The sequence below is a fragment of the Cuculus canorus genome, chromosome 3 (assembly GCF_017976375.1).
Source record: "Cuculus canorus isolate bCucCan1 chromosome 3, bCucCan1.pri, whole genome shotgun sequence".
NCBI classification, from domain to species: Eukaryota; Metazoa; Chordata; class Aves; order Cuculiformes; family Cuculidae; genus Cuculus; species Cuculus canorus.
The window spans coordinates 50,752,448-50,770,662 of NC_071403.1; the positions used below are offsets into that span (position 1 = coordinate 50,752,448).

At 37.2% G+C, this 18,215-nt stretch overlaps 2 protein-coding genes across 2 annotated transcripts in view; one reads left to right on the top strand and one right to left on the bottom strand.

Moving 5' to 3' along the window:
* Positions 1-6,569, top strand: part of SYNE1 (spectrin repeat containing nuclear envelope protein 1) — a 320,695-nt gene extending 314,126 nt beyond the window's left edge. Inside the window, exon 149 of the mRNA XM_054062229.1 lies at positions 5,681-6,569. The gene's annotated coding sequence lies outside the window, so the exon portion shown is untranslated. The remainder of the gene's footprint in view (positions 1-5,680) is intronic.
* ESR1 (estrogen receptor 1) overlaps positions 698-18,215 on the bottom strand; it is a 173,129-nt gene continuing 155,611 nt past the window's right edge. The window contains 4 exon segments of the mRNA XM_054062231.1: positions 698-5,651; positions 5,654-5,865; positions 7,232-7,415; positions 14,022-14,155. Coding sequence (XP_053918206.1) covers positions 5,542-5,651; positions 5,654-5,865; positions 7,232-7,415; positions 14,022-14,155 — 640 coding nt within the window. The 3' untranslated portion in view covers positions 698-5,541.

Consider the following 18,215-nt stretch of genomic DNA (forward strand, 5'->3'; position numbering starts at 1 on the left):
AATCAATATAGAGACTGTATATTCTCTTTATATTACCAACAGATATATCTACAAGTATTGAAATACCTACATATGTGTGTAAATACTATAGATTACTGCCTTGATTATTTGCAGAGATCAGGTATGGGAGTACTTTACAAGACAGTGTTAAGTTTTAAGTGGTTTTTTTTGTCAATAAAAGTATCTTTCTTTTCTGTTCATCTCCTTCCTAACAGCTTAGTCTAGGTATTTTTTTTTTCCTTTGAGGACTAGCTATCACTTGGGAAAAAAAGTGCTATTTCACTTGATACTAGCTAAGTATCAAGTTATACATGGTAAGTGGCAGTACACTACAGAAAACTAAATTCACACAAATGGTCTCTTCCACCATAATCTGTTTCACAAGCCCAAATAAGGCACATAAAGCATATAAAATACTAAGCACATTAAAGCATATAAGATACTAAGTACTTAGGTGACTCCCCTGGTATCGTTAGGAATACTACAGACTAGACCTAACACATTGTCAACTCTAGATGTGGCCACTCTGATGCTTTTCGTGAAAGCTGAAGAAACTAACAGTATTCACTTAACTACACAGAAACAGGCACATTCTGTTTCTATAAAAAATAGTGTGCCATTTCACTGGCTACTGAAGAGCAATAAGCAGAGACATATTTTTAGAACTATGCAAAATATAAGAAATGGAACAAAGTGCTCTGGTTAATTCTTTATTTTCAACATCAAACACATTGATAAAAATCCTGCACCAACTGAGTAACTTAGTAGATTTTTCGTTTAGACTTTTTTAAGAACCTTTTTAGGTGCAAAACAAAGAAAAAAAAAACCTCACCAAAACAAAGACATTAACAATTTTATATTCATCAGTGAAAGAACAGAATACTTCAACAAATACATTATGGCAGCTGAGCCTATACCAAAGAAAGAACTTTCAATTGAGAGTCTACATAGTGCACACAAAAGCATTAATTTTATAGTATATACAGTAAGATGATACATAAAGTGGCTTGTTAATGCAAGTCTCATGGCCAGCAGTCTATGCCTTCATTTTCCAATGGGCACTTTCTGAAGAAATAGACTTCTAATTTATAGGCACACAGGAGTACAGAGCATAATAATTTGCAAGATGGCAGCATATATATTTTTTAATTTTTTTTTTTTTGTTTCTTTAGGCACATTTGAATGCAAAAGGTTTTTTTTATCTTTTTGGCTTTTTTAAACACAGTGCAAAACCAGATACCCTTATGGGCAAAAAATCACTTTGAAAACAACTTTCAGGTAACTAAGCTATCTACATTTGAAAGATGAAAGAGAATTGTGAGTAGACAGAGCATGACATTAATATTAGGGAAATATTAACTCAAAATTCCCAGATCAATTTGAGGTTATGCTGTAGTTGCAGGTGACAGCAAAGACTGGTTTGTATTAACATACCATCTTTAACATGACCATTTTTTACATATGTTGAATTTCTATCTGTAAAGCTATATGTTGTAGATAGCATTGAAAATAGACATCTCTTTATTCAAACTAAGAAATGCATTTTACTTAAAGTCAGCTGAGAATATCTTATATACAAAACTCCATTAGCTTTAGGTTGAGTTGCATTCTAATTTTAAAGCAGGATATTATATGTACAAGAGAGGCTTACCATGTTCCTATCAAAGCCTGTGATAAAACTAAGGCCCTAATGAGGCAAAATCTTTATTTTCCTCGTATTCTGTTTCATTTTAAATGTTTAGCACAATTCTTAAGGAATCAGTCAGCAGCAGCTGAAATGGATGAAGACTTCAATACAAACCCTGTCTTTGATGGCAGGGGAGTGATTTAGGTTTTCTTTTTTTTCTTTTTTTTTTTCAATGTAAAGTCCAGTGACATGGTGATAGTCTTTGCAATATGCTTGGGAGCTCACTTCAGATTTTTTTTTTTAATGTATTTTTAAACAAACCCCTTAGTGTACAGAAGGAGAAAAATCATCAAGAGGTGTCACTGAAAGATAATAGGAACTTTACCACAATCACACACCAAGAAACGTCCATTAAATTAATTTATCCTAGTACAAATCTTACTGCTCCAACAGGGAGATTTACCTGAGACAAAGTCTGCAAAATCGAGACATGGTTCGAACCACCACCAAGTAGCTTTCATGTATCGTTGGAAAACCAGACAACATTAAGTGCTATGCATCACCCTGATTCCTCTCCTGCCTCCCAAGCTTTTTTTAGTAATTCAGTAACAACAATATTCTTGAGAAAAGCAAATTCATCTGATCGATTTCTGTTTAGCTTGTGCTGTCATTCCAACACCTATGTTTCTAGAGGGTTTTGGGTTTGGTTTTTGTTGTTGTTGTTGTAGGGGCTTTTTACAAATTCATGTATAAACATTATAAAATAATTCTTTCATTACCTGTCCAGAGACATCACTATGAATATTTTGGTAGAAGCATAATTAGCTGCCTTGAATAGTTTTCTTTCTTTTTTTTTTTTTTACATGCTTTATATTCTTGTTTAATATCCAGCACCAGGTAATCAGGTAGTACTGGTTTGTCATCTGCAAATATAAAGTATATATATATATACACACGCACATAGACACATAGAATAGCATTCTGTGAAACAGCAATTACCAAATGTCAGGCACAATTGTTTGCATACACGAGAGCATAATTCAGAATTACCTATGAAAAAACATTGTCACTTTTTGTATCATAGACTTTGTTTAATCAATGGAATGGCTACATTCAGTCGTCTGGTATGTAGACAATCATCTTTATAGATAACTATGGGAAGGTTACTATATTCATTAAGGTGCTGCTTAAGTTAAAATCTCATGAACAAATTAATGATACTGCCCCAAGGTAAATGAATGTAATACTGGGAATTGGTGTTTTTCTTTCTTGGATGTTCTTCACCACTGTCGCCACAAACACGGGAGGAGTGGTTGAATCTAAATTACTTCCTTGCAAGAGCTGAGGAAAGCATTCAGAACTACGACTGTGAGCTGACTGAATATTGTGTTCCAAGACACATTATAACACCCTTCGATCTGCTGCATACCACTTCAAATCACACTTATCCAACTTCACTGGGAAAATCTATACAGTGTGACGATACTTGCCCTATGTAAGTGCCATCAGAATCTGACCCTCTGTTGTGAATTGCTCTCCATGAACTACATTTTTTTTATTTCTGGGGCAAATTTACACTTGTAGTGAATTGTTCTGGCATATAGGAAGGGAGGCATTCCTTTAAACCTGTTTGCTTTGCAGCTTAAGAGCTTCATCTGTGTGTTCTGTAGTACAGAACACCAAGTTGCATGTACAGTATTTAAAGAACAGCTGTAATGCACACTGGGCTACAAGTAATGAAGATAGTGTAAGCACATAAGTATCACTATGGAGATTCCTGTGCTCCATTTAGATTTTAGCCTGCCCTTATTTGAGGGCATTCATGATTTTTGTAACACCAGCTACTCAACAAAACAAAATATGCATTTTCTTTCAAGGCATTTCGGAGCACTCCAAGAGCCCTTAGGTACCAAATTTGCACACACACATGCACACACACTTTCTTACTGAATACACAAAAAGACAAATCCTTCAGCACATTCAGAAAAAAAGACACTATAGTATGCATCAATATAAGGCCTATTAACTTAACAGTGACTGCTTCACATGTTTAGGCTTGCACAGTTTTCAAGGAATCTTCTCAAATGAAGGTAGCATTTAGCTTTAGACTTTTAAACTGTGCATATCCTCAGGTATGTACATGAAACTGTTACAGACATCATTACGTACGTTCACTAAAGCATCAAATCCTTGACGTGAGGCACAAGTTTGTCCTGTGCCTTGCTGCATTCACAATTGCTGTGTAACTATCTCACTGCACACAGATTCTGCATGTGTGAGAGGGAGCGTAATTAGACATAGGCATTCTTGTATGGCATTATTTGAAATATTTCCTATATTTACTTACTACAGGATATTCCAATCAACATAATCTAGCATAATGGTTTAAACTATAGCAGTAAAAGAAGCATCTCTGAACCCCTCTCTAGCATTGTGGTCAGCTGCTATGGAGCAGCCTACACATGTGCTATGAAATGTCCTTACTGGCAGGATGGTTGCTTCCAAGCAGCTATTGAATAGTCCCCAGTCCGTGCTAAATCCCAGACTGCACCTGTAAACTACAAGTGCAGATAGCACAGGCAAAGTTTATCGTTAGACTAATAAAATATCCCTGGTATATGTAATTCCAGTACCCAGCAACATTCCCTGACATGTTTAATTTTCTAGCAATTTTCAGTCAAAAAGCAGCACCAACTCCTACTTTGAATGGCACATAGTATGAACTTCTTCAACCTCTCTCCTTCATGTTTTGCTGAAACTCTTGATGTCAGTGGACCTTTTGTATATTTACAGTTGGTCTGAAGAATCTGACTTACGAAAACCAGTTACATACATGCACAGAGGAAGCCAGATTTGTCTTCCTGGACATGCAGTTCCAGAGTCTTCACCACGTTTGCAGCTCATTGCCCATTTCTGGTGTCATTGGTGAACTGGCTTTTACCAGTGACCTCACCACACACCCCAATGAGAGCCAAAGCGAGCCAAGGCAATGCAAAGCCTACTGCTGCAGCACAGCCAGTCCTGCGGGAGGCCACAGACTACCAAGTGGGAAGGGACCATCCCACCTTGCTGTGCCAATCTTGCACTGGCATTTTCACCCCTTGGCCTGTGGCACAACAAAGCAAAGGACACAGAGAGAGATTTTTTTGTAAAATCATGCTGAATCATTTCTGTGTTTGAAGACTTCTTTTCTTTTAAAGACTTGATGATTTTTTTAATCATCTGGTCTGATTTAAGAATAATTATATTTGTTATCACTGCTTGACATGTTGTATGAAATATTTAGTTTTGTAGTATCAGACAAGATAGGATGCACAGAATGCAATTTGGCTGGAGGATATGTTAAGGGGACCGAGAAGTTTGGTCAGTATGATCTTGAGATGGAGTTGTCTGCTGATGTAAGCCAGCAATGTAAAACAGTATTATTCTCAGACATACGTTCCTTTTGTACTGTAGAAAGGAGAGGTGGGAATCTATGTAAACTAGCAAGGCTGTCACTAGCAATGCAGTTTCACTGTGGCACACTAAGATGCCAATCAACCAGTTTCTACGCCACACTCCCCGCAAACAAAAATAATCTGGAATGTCTACCAAACTGCTTCAAAGTTTCAAGCAAGTAAAGGATCAAGCAAGCTCAGAATTTGGGGCTACCACTCATGAAGGTACCAATATACATGGAGGGTTTGACCAAATAATTTACAGTGAAATGAGTGTTTGGTTTAGATAAGGACTTACCCAACTTACATGCAAAATTAAATAAAAACAATGCAAAATTTAAATCAAGGTAGCCTGGCAATCCTTGCTGGCTGTTCATAGCAATGAAAAGTCCTCAATTTAGGATAAGCAATCAACTTAGGCAAGCGCTCGACAAACACTCTAATGGAAAATGCAGGTGACTCTTGTCACTGGAGTGTTTACTTAGGTGGCACTGTAAACAAAATGAAGTGTGAGTTAGATAGTATGCTGCTGGGTTTCTCATACCATTGTATCTCCTGACTTTTGCTTATATTGTATTCTGCATGTTGTCCTCCTCTTTGCTGTTTATATAAAAAGACTGCAAGGAATGAGATGAAGCTGATGCAGTTGTCAGCTGGCTCCGGTTCTCCTGTTCCATCGGTGCAGCACTCCTGGCTGCTGGTGCATGCAGTCGGTGAGCATCCAGCATCTCCAGCAAAAGATCGTAAAGTGGAACTACATTTTTACACTTCATATTGTACAGGTGCTCCATTCCTTTGTTGCTGTGGGTTGTAACAAAACAACAATTACTTTCCAAATATGCTAAGAAGAAAAAAAATGCTATCAGCTAGTAGTATTTATTAGGTTCCTATAAATCCCACCTTTTACAAAACGACTAACTTAACATTGCTGTACCCTCCTGCTACAGTTACCTGAAGGCAGCACCTTTAAAGGACTTTTCAGACTGCTCATGAGCAAGTTGCCTTCTAAAGGTGGCTGTAGTTAGTTTTGCCCTTCTTTGCCTAAAAGGTGACCTAGAGCACATGGACTCCCAATAGAGGCACTGTGACTAAGTGGATACAATGAATCTTGGCTTTCCCATAATAAAAAGTAAAATATTAGATTTTTTTCCTAGGAAATAATCTGAGAAAAATTGTTAACAAATGCTCACATGTAGCCATTCACAAAACTACAGAAACCATAATTAATTGTGCATCTGAAACATCCTTAATTTTACACATTCTTATTAAGGAGAAAAAAAATAAAGAAGATTATTAAGATGAAGACAAAGAAAATCCACACAGACATGAGTGAAAAACCACATGCTCACACTCCTTGACTTTTTCCTGAAGGCCTGTATATCAGTCTACAAGGTAAAATCTGCATGTTACCGCTTTACTAGCAATGATGTGGTGCTTGCTTTAATTTTAATGTTGTAATGAAAATTAAGATCTCTGTAACAACATCTCTTGTCCCTTCAAAAAATAAAATGTATATGGTATCTTCGTATAGACTTGTCCTGTTGTTGACAGTGCAGACACGGAGCAGTAGCCTTAAGAATTAATGAGGTTTGGAAGAATCATTTTCCTGACTACCAGCAGAGTGCCTCAGACACCTCACCTCTAATTAGTAAAGGGCATAGTCCTCTAGATCAGTATTCAGTAGTTCTGCATTTAAAAATACATATAATGATTCTAATCTCTTTTCTAAAGTGATTTGCAATCAATCCACTTGTAAAAAGTGGCTACATAAAAGAGATGGTTTTATGAAATCTGATCTTACAGGAGACTAAAGTCTGCAGAAGTAGGCTACTGGTACTTTCGTCTTCTGGCTGATACTTTCCAAAGAGAATGCAAGATGCACATAACGTTAGAATTATATACTGCTTATGGCACTATCAAACCAAGAAGCAAAGGGAAATAAAACTAGAAGTAACAAATGGGGAAAACACTTACTCCTTTCACACCATAACCCAGTGTACTGTTTTGTGCATGTTCCATACTTTTTTATGGAAGGTGGACATACATTTTTTTTTAACAGCTCTATATACAGTTCTCCCACCTGTGAAGGAAAAGCTTGCATGTGCATTTGTGACACCTCCTTTGCACGGGACCAGTGCAGGAGGGCTGACCACATGCTTGTTCTCACCTCATGTGTCTGATGTGAGAGAGGATGAGGAGGAGCTGAGCCAGTCGTCTGTGTTGCTGCTGCAGAGAAAGACCTGACTTAGCCATTAAATGTATCAAAGTGTCTGTTATTTTGTCCAGAACACGATGAATATAGTCTCTCTCTTCCAGAGATTTCAAGGTGCTGGAAAGAAAAGTGTACACACCTAGGGTAGGAAGGAGAAAGAAAACAAACAAACCACAAACAAGAATTATTTTGATAGAGACAGGCTTGCCCAAGGTATCTTCAGCTGTGTTAAACCATGGGAGCTGACTTTCTGAACCCTCCTTCTTGCCAAGCAAGTTGTTGGTCTGAATGACCCTGGAACTTGGTAACTGTGGGCAAAGCCTGAGGGGGAAGACAGTGCCTCTTCCTTGCCCAGGTCCATCCAAAGCCCAGGCCAGGCGGCAGGGGACACCTGCAGCTAGACCTAGCTGCAGGCTACACTATTTTCTCAGTCACTCAGCTCTGAAACCTTGAGGAGATGCTGTTTCCCCTTAAGAGCTCTGCAATACTTACTGACAAGCCCAGGTCTTGGGCAGTTTTTGCCATTTTCTCTTTTGTTTAATGTTTGATTTCTGGTAATTTGCTAGGCTATCTAGAACTGAATAGTATGCTACCACAAATCATTTAAACTAGCCCAGGGTTTTTTAATGCACATTTGCCTCAACCATACCCTCCTAACCAAGCAAGAGCCTTGAAAGGTGTGCTCTTTCACCTGCAAACCAGAGTCTCCTTTAAAAAAATCATCCAAGTCTCTATAAATTTAGCTGATTTACATTCTTTACTGCTGGAGGTGAGCAGCCTGGAGATTTGAACGAGAAGAAAATTTTTCTGGAGATGAAAACACCCTGCATCAGCCCCTCTACAGTCCCATACAGTCTAACCCAGGCATAAGAACTTCAGCCAGCAGCAGTTCTTGAGCACATGAAACACATCAGCTTTCTAAATGGGATGTTCTAAGCTATTTTGTACTTTTTTATCTTGAATTTGCTATGAACCACAGCATGCAGCCAATGTGAATCAGGTTGCAACAGCACTGGGCTGCCAAAAGGTAGCTCTTGCATTCAACACCACTTTTTGTAATATTTTGATTTGGACCAATGACACTAACCAGGCCATATTACTACAATCCAGTCCTGAGGCAGCAAAGCTTTAGAAGTATTTACAGCAATACTGTCAAACCATCTTGATCATTGTCCTGTGTCTGTAACGTGCTTGACAAACCTTGTGCTTTATCCCATCTGCATCGGCTCACAGAGCTAACAAGAATTTGGTTTCTGGAATTACTTTTCATTTTGCTTTGTTCAAAACATCATATAGCACAATATACAATGCAGTTAGTGATATTAAGAAAAAAAAACCATGCACGCTAACATGCACACATACACATAGAGACATATCTACTCCAGGTTGTTTTGTTTGTAGTCTGGGGGTTATGCCATCAGATTTAAAGAAAAGATTATTTCGCCATGTGTCAGAGAGGTCAGGAAAATTGAGATTTTTTTTTACTATCTTCTTGGCATACCTCTCCTCACATCATCTTGGTATGTAAAGGACTGATTCCCAGGACTACTGTAACCTGCAAGTAGGTTTTATGACTTAGTCCTCTCTACTAAAAAGAAATATAAACTTGTGTTTGTGAAAATCAGTGTATCCCTGAGAAAGAGAGTGAGAGAGATTGCTTAAAAAAAGCCAAAAGCATCTCAAAAAGTAGCACAACTCCCGAAACACAGCAGTTAGATCTCTTAATTTTAGCAATGAATATTGCTTTGAATTTGATATAGATAGATAGATAGTGCAATGGACTTTCTTCTCACAAAGCTATTTATAATAATTTTTTTTACTGAAATGAAGTCACTGAAGAGAAACAGCCCCTGGGGCTTTTCTCAGCTGAATATCTCTTAACCACCCTCATATATGCCTACTAACAATACCAAGATTTATTGCTTAGCAGATATCTGTAGCAGCAAGATTCTGAAATACTACTGACAAAACAGAGTTCCTTAGAAGGTAAACATTAGTCTCACAAGCCCACAGTGTCTCCAGAGCAGCTTGCATCAGCCAGAGGACCTATTATGCCCTTGTAGCAATACTCTTTGGTTCCACAACTTTGAAACAAGCAAAAGAAAAAAAAATCTGTTAGGAAGACTTGTTTCTCACCTAGATCTTGTCCAGAAGCTATTAAAAATTACTTAAAAAAAAAACCCAACACTGCCCCCAAATTGTTGAGACTTCAGGCAATTGCCAGTCAATAGCTGCCAAGAAAAATGATGTTTGGTTTTCCTTTCTGTCCTCCCAGGGACTGATCCTGCCTCAGGCCAATCACTAGAAGTTTCCACAAAAGAAATGTCAGCTATCCATCGCACACATATGCACACAAGCAGAGTTTAAGAGCAAGAGTGCAGAAAATTGTCCTAACAAAGTGAAATTTAACAGTCCCAAAGGTCTTTCTAAGCTCCAAAGCTAAGGGCAAGCCTAAATTGAACAGCTACCAGGTTGTTTTCTATCTCTCTCTGTAGGTCAGTAATGTAAAACATAGCAATAAGAACAGAGAAAGAACTACCCTGCAAACCCCGCTGGTTCTTGCCGACAACACAAAGCCATACAAAGAACAGGGTCCTTTGAGGACTGTAAAGCTACCGTGGTATACAGTGATATAATTTTATATACGTCACTATGTACAGTGATTTATTTTTTGTGTATTACTGTAGAGGAAAATGCCCTCTACATCTTTTCTGTTGCAATGAACCCCAGTTTAAAACATTTTTATATTCAGAGTTCAGGCACATGAAACAATATCTAAGCTACTTCTCCTTCCATTGAGTCCCATTGCTCTGTATCTGTAGCAAACTAAGCTGAGCTATGAGCATGTTCAGCTCTGTACCATGTACTCATGTAATTATCCAGGCCTGAAAATAAAGAAATATATAAAAATACAGTTTAACAGGAGCTGGAAAGATCAGGAGAAAATAACAAACAATCACACGGAGTGGTGTACCAGAAGGTCTACAGGATGCATAAAATTAGCTAAATCTTTCTATCTCTATGGATTAAGCAACTAAGTAATAAAGTGAATCAGCTGCTAAGGCAGATGTGACCTATCTTTGTCTCCAAAATGAAAGCCTATTGCTTTGCCATATAGCACAACTCCCGTTTTTTTTAGATATACTCAAACTAAAACAACTGGCATTATGTTGCCCTTTCATGTCTCTAACACTTAATTTCCAGTGTTAAGAAATAGTCTTTTATTATTGAGCTGAATGTGGTTTTTGCAAATACAATTTTGCTTTTTAGTCAAAAGATATATTGCTGCAGCTTTAGAGGGGCTCCTTCTGGTTTGTTATTTAGCTAGAGACAGTGCTGTCCTTGTCGTTACAGACATGCTGTCTCCTTGATATCTCAGGAAAAATTTGGAAGTAGTGTAAACGTATATTATGCTTTATAAACAAAACCTTCCATCTTTTCCACATTTCACTGCGTGAAACTAAAAAATATTGCTTACATTTTGCAGAAGACGCATAGAAAAGGAGTGGAAAGATATTAAACAGCCTTGAAAGATGTTTTGTTGAGAAAACAAAAGCAATAAACTGCACTACCTCATGTAAAGAAACTAAGAGATATCCAGGGATTTAATAAAGAAAGGGTTTGTACACTTAGTGAATTAAATCCACACAAAACTTTAGAATGCAAATGCAGACTGTTTTAAAGTATGAAATGTAACATAAATGGTACAATTTGCTTAATTTGTCCACTTGTTTAAATCCTTCTGAGATTAGTTGGTCTAGTCATATGCATAATAACACAGATCACAAAAAGGCCAAAAATTCATTGTGCATCTGCCATTTCTTTAGCAAAATATTTGTGTATGTGTAATCACGTGCAATCATGAAAAAAAAATCAGATTAAAGGAGACTTGGAGGTCATGTATGTCAACCTCCTGCTCAAATAGCAGTAACTTCAAGCTGCTCAGAGCTTTGCCCATCCGGGTTTTGAGTATCTCTGAGGCTGGAGATCCTACCATCTTTCTGGCCAACCCGTTTCAATGCTCAGCTTCTCTCACTGGAAGACTTTTTGTTCTCTTCATCTAGTCAAGATCTCCCTTGTTGTGGTTTGTCCCCATTGCAGCTCATCTTTTCCTCCTGCACCTCTGACACGAGTCTAGCCCTGGCTTCTCCGTAGCCTATTCATCAGCTATCCTAGGACTCCAGTTAGATCCTCTCTTAGCTTTCACTTTTCCAGGATGAACAAATCCAGCTCTCTCAATCTCTCCTCATGCATTAAGTATGCTGTGTGCTTCAGAGCTCATAATATTTCATATGTGTCCAACGCTTTCCCTAAAGGAGGCTGATTATATTCTGTGAAGAAAAGCATCTCCAGAAGACACTTTAGAGTATCTATGCCAAAAAACACTTACACAGCTATTACACATACCCCAAATTATGCTACTTAGTTATCTCTGTAATTCAGCCTAGCCTCCTAATTTGGGCATCTAAGGGATCTGATAGTAAGAAACTCATGGCCACATTTAACTCCTCAGACAGTTAGAAAGTTAGTTGGTTATAGGAATGCAAAATCTGAAGTGTAAAATTAACTACCTTTGTGCAGAAAGGTAACTACAAGCAATACAGACAAACCTTCCATGGCCATACACACAACCCTTCAGTTTACAGTGCAGTCATATACTGCAATAAGGGCAGTATGCAAGTTACAATAAAACATGACACACTGCACGAGTCTAAATTACTTTCATCATGAATCTGTAACAGCTCAACCTGAACCATGCCTTTTGAACCATGCCCTCTGATCTATCACCATGAAGACTATCATAAAAATACCAGACTTATGAGCACCTATAAACCTCCATTTAATGTAAAAAACAAACCTCCACCCAAAATCAGGTGACTCATCTGATCATCAGATCAGCTCTGACCTTCTACCACACAGAGCACCATTGATTCCAAACTGCTGAATAAGACCCTCGAAGGAATGAAGATTTAGTATCTCCTAGCCTCAATCAGTGGTCTCATCTCTCTTACATGCAGAAGGAAATCTACCTTTAACTGTCACTGACTTCACTTGCAATAATATTTCTTTTACATTTTTACTTTTTAGAGGAATCTTGAAACAAAAAATCCCATTAAAAAAGTGAGATGTGCATATGAAGGATAGCTGGTGACATCTGACAGAGCTTTGCCTAAATAACAACTTCAGTTTCTGGGTCAATATTGAATACATCAGTGGGAAAAACTCTCAACAGCATGGCTTGAAGTCTTTGTGTTCGGGACATGAACATCTACTGTGTTTTTTTAAAACATCTGATTCTATTTTCTTCCAACTCTAATTCAATATTTCTATAAATCAATTGCATAGTCTAGATTTATATAAGAGGATAATTACATTTGAACATGGTTAAAAATCTGGAGAAGCATCACTTTTCAGGAAGAACACTTAATACTAGGAAAGATTCTATTATAATTATCAGGACAATAAAAGCAAAATAAAATGTTAAACAGTAATTACAACTATCACACTCTGGCATCCAGGAGAAAAACAAAAGCTTTTCATTCATAATATGACAGCTGCTTACCTCAGATGTTACTTTTTGGTAATCGGTGACAAACACAACAAAACCTGAACCACACTAATATCTCGCACAGCATCAGTATTTTTTAGGTTACATTTGATTGGATAAATATATAAATTTGCTTGAACTTTTTTTTTTTTTTGAGTAGACCAGGTTCAAGATTACATAAAGTAAGAAGTGCCTGATCAATAAATCAAAGTTTACTGTGTTTAGAGTTAGTCTTTGCTAGAAATTACCTAAATTCGTATTTCATGCAACTTGGGCAAGTAATCTGTTAAACCACCAGATGAAAAGGACATGCAGCCCTCCGTGTGTGTTGTGTCTAGAGGCTGATAATATACAAGTTCAAATAAAACATGGAAAGGGAAGAACAAGTGGGTTAGTCCTCAGGGTTGGAAGACTCTGGCATCTTTAGTTGTTAGGTAACAATTCAACACCGTATTCTGTATTTGAAAATAAATTGTTTGGAGTTTTTTCTCATGTCAAACTGAGAAGGATCCTCTGGTGTCAAACAGAATTTTTTTGTCACATGTCTCAACTCAAATTTGCTTATTTAAATCATCTCCTGCAGAATTCAAGTCAGCTAACCTTACATATTTATATCTGTACCCACACTTGTTTTCTAGTCACATACTTGTGATCTATACTTCAGGAGATTTACAAAAAAAATAAAAATATTTCTTTCACCAACTAGAAAGGAAGTGGAAGGTGATGGCATCCATTTTAGATGCTTGTATTTTAATATAAACCAAATTGTGATAAACTCATTCACATTTTTGCCATTATTTCATTTTAAATTCCTATTGCTATAAAAGGAAGGTGTAGTTTTACAACTAAGCATTGCCTTTGGGTGCCCTAGTGTGGCTTCAGCTACTTCAGTTTCTTGTAATCAGATTTTTAACAAGACCTATCAGCACCTAGTTCAAAATACTGCTCTGATTGCCCTCCATGTCAGCTATAAGCAGTATATTAACTACTTGCTACATTAATTTGCTAGATCCCATCTACCACTGAACAGGTTTGCCCACTTCCATCCCTGCCTGGTGGCTATGCCTGCATCTACCTTGATAGCCTCCTTCTGATTGCTGCTGTCTCAACATGGAGACGTCATCAGCAACAAGAAACACTCAACCACATGCATAAGCAATGAGAATTACTCAAGTGACAGTAAAACACGCCACTTACCAGAATTGAGCAGGATGATGGACTTAAGGCACACAAATTCCTCCCCTTGAAGGTTCATCATGCGAAACCGAGCAGCAGTAGCTAGCAGCATGTCAAAGATTTCCACCATGCCCTCTACACATTTTCCTTGATTCCTGTGTGAATACCATGAACGTGTAGATATTCACAGCTTTGACATTGTGACAGCATGAGATTCGCATCCCCCTAGATCATTCCCCTCCAATTTGATTTTATCAGTTCAGTAGTTAGCACATAGCTTCCTACTCAGAGTTCATTTGGTATATATCTGCTTACAAAAGAATAGTTCCAGTATCCCACATAAAATGGAAGAATAATTAAACACTATGTCGCCCCCGAAAAATGAAAATTTCATAAGATCATTACCAAGAGGAACATGTGGCAACTCAACTAGAACTTTACATGGAGGACAAAGATTTGTTTAAAATTACATTTTGATTTCTTTTTTTTTCCTTGTGTTCTGCCTGTGTTTTTTCAATTTTTTTCCCCTTTAATTAATTCTTTATACTTCTCTCTCCCTAACTTGTCATACTTGTTTCTATCTGGCCTTCCAATCTTATGTTCTAACACACTTTTCCTATTTTTCTTATACCAACATAACGGCTCCTTAAAGAATAATCTTATTCGTGAGCTCAAGAAGGACTGATAAGACCATAATCTTGTCTATTTGACTGAATCTGATTAAAACTATCACTTCATTCCACAAACAGATCTTTTTTTAGAATATGACATAAAACACAGGTAAAGTTTGGGAAATCTCAGAGTGCTCATTGGTAATGTCAACCACCTCCCTCTGCTCACAATACCAGCTGTTATCACTCATTAATTTTCATCTTGCACACCCAACCCCCAGTTTGAGTAATAATGTAGATTGTACTCATTTTTTATGAAAATTTAGCCTGCAGAGTTTTTGGTCATGGAATTTAAGATCATTTACCTTGCTACCTTTTACCAAAAAAATACTTACTTTTACTTTTAATAGGACTTCCTTAGTGAAATTTTAACATGTAAAATTTACTGAGTGAACTGATCTGCTGATGAAAAATATACTATCTTTTTAGATATAGCTTTTATGACAAATTTTGAAGATCACTGCTATAGGAAAATGCAAAAGAAATTTCAAATTTCCAGATGGCTTTTCCTCTATAATTTGTAATGTGAACACAGATTGAGCAGCTCCTAATCTCATTGCAACAGAGAAAATGCTGACTACCTGCACAGATACTCCTGCCTCAGTGCTGTTCAGACCCTGCAGCTAACATCTAGACCCGCACCAGACTCTCAGGCAAAGCAGCCACTTTCCTTTTGGACTACAGCCTGAGAAAATTCTTTGCACTTCTCAAGCATGTCTAAACCTAAAACTGGAAGGAAAGACATTTTCTGTGAGCACTTGTGCACCAACCTCCTTTCAAGTTCAAATCCCTGTTCAGCTTAGTTTGGTGCTTGAATTTAAACCTACGTTTCCCTAGTCTCAGAGCCATGCCTACAAGCCAATATCTATGGCATGTGACAGAAGCCATTCATCTGCTTTCAGAGATATATAAACAAAGCAGGACAATATCAAGAAATCAAAGAGAGGGATAGTCTCTTAAAACAGCCAGTAATATGGTGGTTAAAAAACAGTAATATTTAAAAATGTGGGGTCCTGAGCAAGTTTTCCAATCACTGTTACAACAGACATTCTCTGACTTTGCTGTGAGAAAGAGATTATTCAACCTTGGGACTGGAAATAGTAGAAAAGCATGTTTAATGGGTAGGATGAGTTCCTCCTTCTTGCCTTGGAGCCGTATGGGCTACCAGGCAGTAGTATGCTGAGCGTTCGTGTGAGGCATTTCAGTAGCCTTTAGTTCAGAGCTATGATTTCCACTGTGTGCCACGCTCCTGGTCACAAGCTGCAACTTTTATGGCCTTATCTTGCTCTTGAAAACGTCACTGATTGAATGATTGCTTAAACTATAACAGCTTTCCTGGTGTGACCCACAGCATTGATAATTTTAAGTATTATGTTCCCGTAGACTATGGGAACAAGTACGGTGTTAAAGGCTGGGAACAAAAACCCGAATCTTAATATCAGTCAGAATCGATGCTGTGCTCCATGTAAAGTGTGTGATGCCCTTTGCACCCTCATTTACAATGCTCTGACCAATGAGCTAAACTAAAGGATTGATCTCAGCCTGGTATACCTGAACACAGCTTTACTAAAATTCATAGTTCTCTCTCTTTTGTTTGAAGGTTGGATGTGTGCTTAGACAGGTAGTTTTCAATGATTTCAATGATCTGTTATACTGTTCAGTGCTGGATGTGGTGAGCTGTCTGGATATCAATAAAATAAACAAAGGCAAAATAGTATTTAACAGTACTACTGCCAAAAAGAAAAAAAAAAACAACCAAAAAAACCCAACTAAAATCAGGCACTCAAAACAAGACATGAGAATAAGAACAATTACTATTGCCTCAATATCTGTTTTGTTGGAGAAAACATAAAACCTAAGTAAAACAAACATGAAATTTTACAATGGGACAAGTTCTACTGCTTCTGATTCAATGATAATTTTTGCCTATAACTAGAGACAGAATAACTTTGGACATACATAGAGTTAAGCAGAGTTTCCAAGGACTAGAAGCCTTTAATATCTTTGCATTGACCTGAATAACGCCCCTAACAAAAGTTAAATAATTTAGAATATCAGGATTATGCAGAAAGGAAAAGTTTCTGTGTCTCATATGGCAAATTACCCATGTTAAGAAAAGCCCACATCTTTATGTTTGGCTAAGATATTGCTTCCTAAAACCTATCAAATTATGGCAGACAATATTCAAAACAATACAAAATATTACACAGTCTGAACAAACTGAAAATTTGCAAAACCATGTCCACAATTTAAAAAAAAATAGTAAGTTATTTGTAAAAGAAAACCTTCTAAAATGCTTTGTGGCATACCATAAAATGACAAAGAGGTTTTGATAGGAAATAAGGATTATTCCAAGATACTTTTTACAAAAAATATTTCAATGGACTGTAATTTATATCATCAATATTCCAATCAAGACAGTCTTGCTGACAGGTATAACCTGTAGAGAAAAGTCTCTAGTCCTGCAACACTTAGTCCATGTGTCTAAATCTCCATATGTGTCGGTTTTCTACCAACTGAACTCATATGGTAGATGATAAATAAAAATTATGTAAATTTAAGAAATTCTAAGTACTTTCTAATCTCATTTGTTTTGTTTTCTGATGTGTGTGAAATACCAGACTACATCATAAGAAAAAGAAGGGTGTCTCTTTAGGTAAAGGACTTCAGATGAAGTTAGATACCTGGCTTTAGGCATTCATGTGTGCAAGTAACAGTTTTGAAATTTCTGCTTTATTTACAGAGTTAGGCAGCAGATCCGGCTCCACTGAAATCAGTGGAAACTGGAGAAGCCTAGTATCTCTGAAACATAGGCTTCTAATCTAATGTTTTATTTATTATCTTGGCTACAACACTGATTTTCTCTGTTAATCAACAAGAAATCTGAAATAAGAATCTCCAGTCCTCCTGAATTGCTTTCTAACTTTCTAACATAAGTATTATCACATCTTCATAGCTATATGTCCAGTTGATAGGAAGGCCTATCTAGGAAGGCCTAGATAACTCTCCTGAAGGACAAATTAAAAAATAGATTTGAAAATTATCCTTAGCCCATCATTATGCTCTTGTCTTTGTGTACTCTCAGCTTATTGAAAACAAAACAATAAAAGCGTGTTTACTGCAATGTGTCAAAGGGTATTCTCAGAAGAATCCTTAACACTTGGATATTGGGAAATCTTAAGGAAAGTCAAAGCATGTGAATTAAAAATCTTAAGTTACTGCATAAAAGTACCATGTGCATTAACTTTGCCTACAGAATCACAGCATCATTCAGGCTGGAAGGCAACTCAGGATGACTTTAGTCCAACCTCCTGTTCAAAGCAGGGTCACTCATGAGCTCAGACCATCTCACTCAAGGCTTTATCCAGTCTGGTCTTGAAAACTTCCAAGGATGGAAACTGCACAACTTCCCTCAGTTTAATTATTTTAATCATAATTTTTTTAATCTCTATATCCAGTCAGAATCTCCCCTGCTTTAATTTATGAGGATTCTGTTTCTCAATCTCCCATCAGACAGCTTTATTACAAAGACCTTTGATAAAAT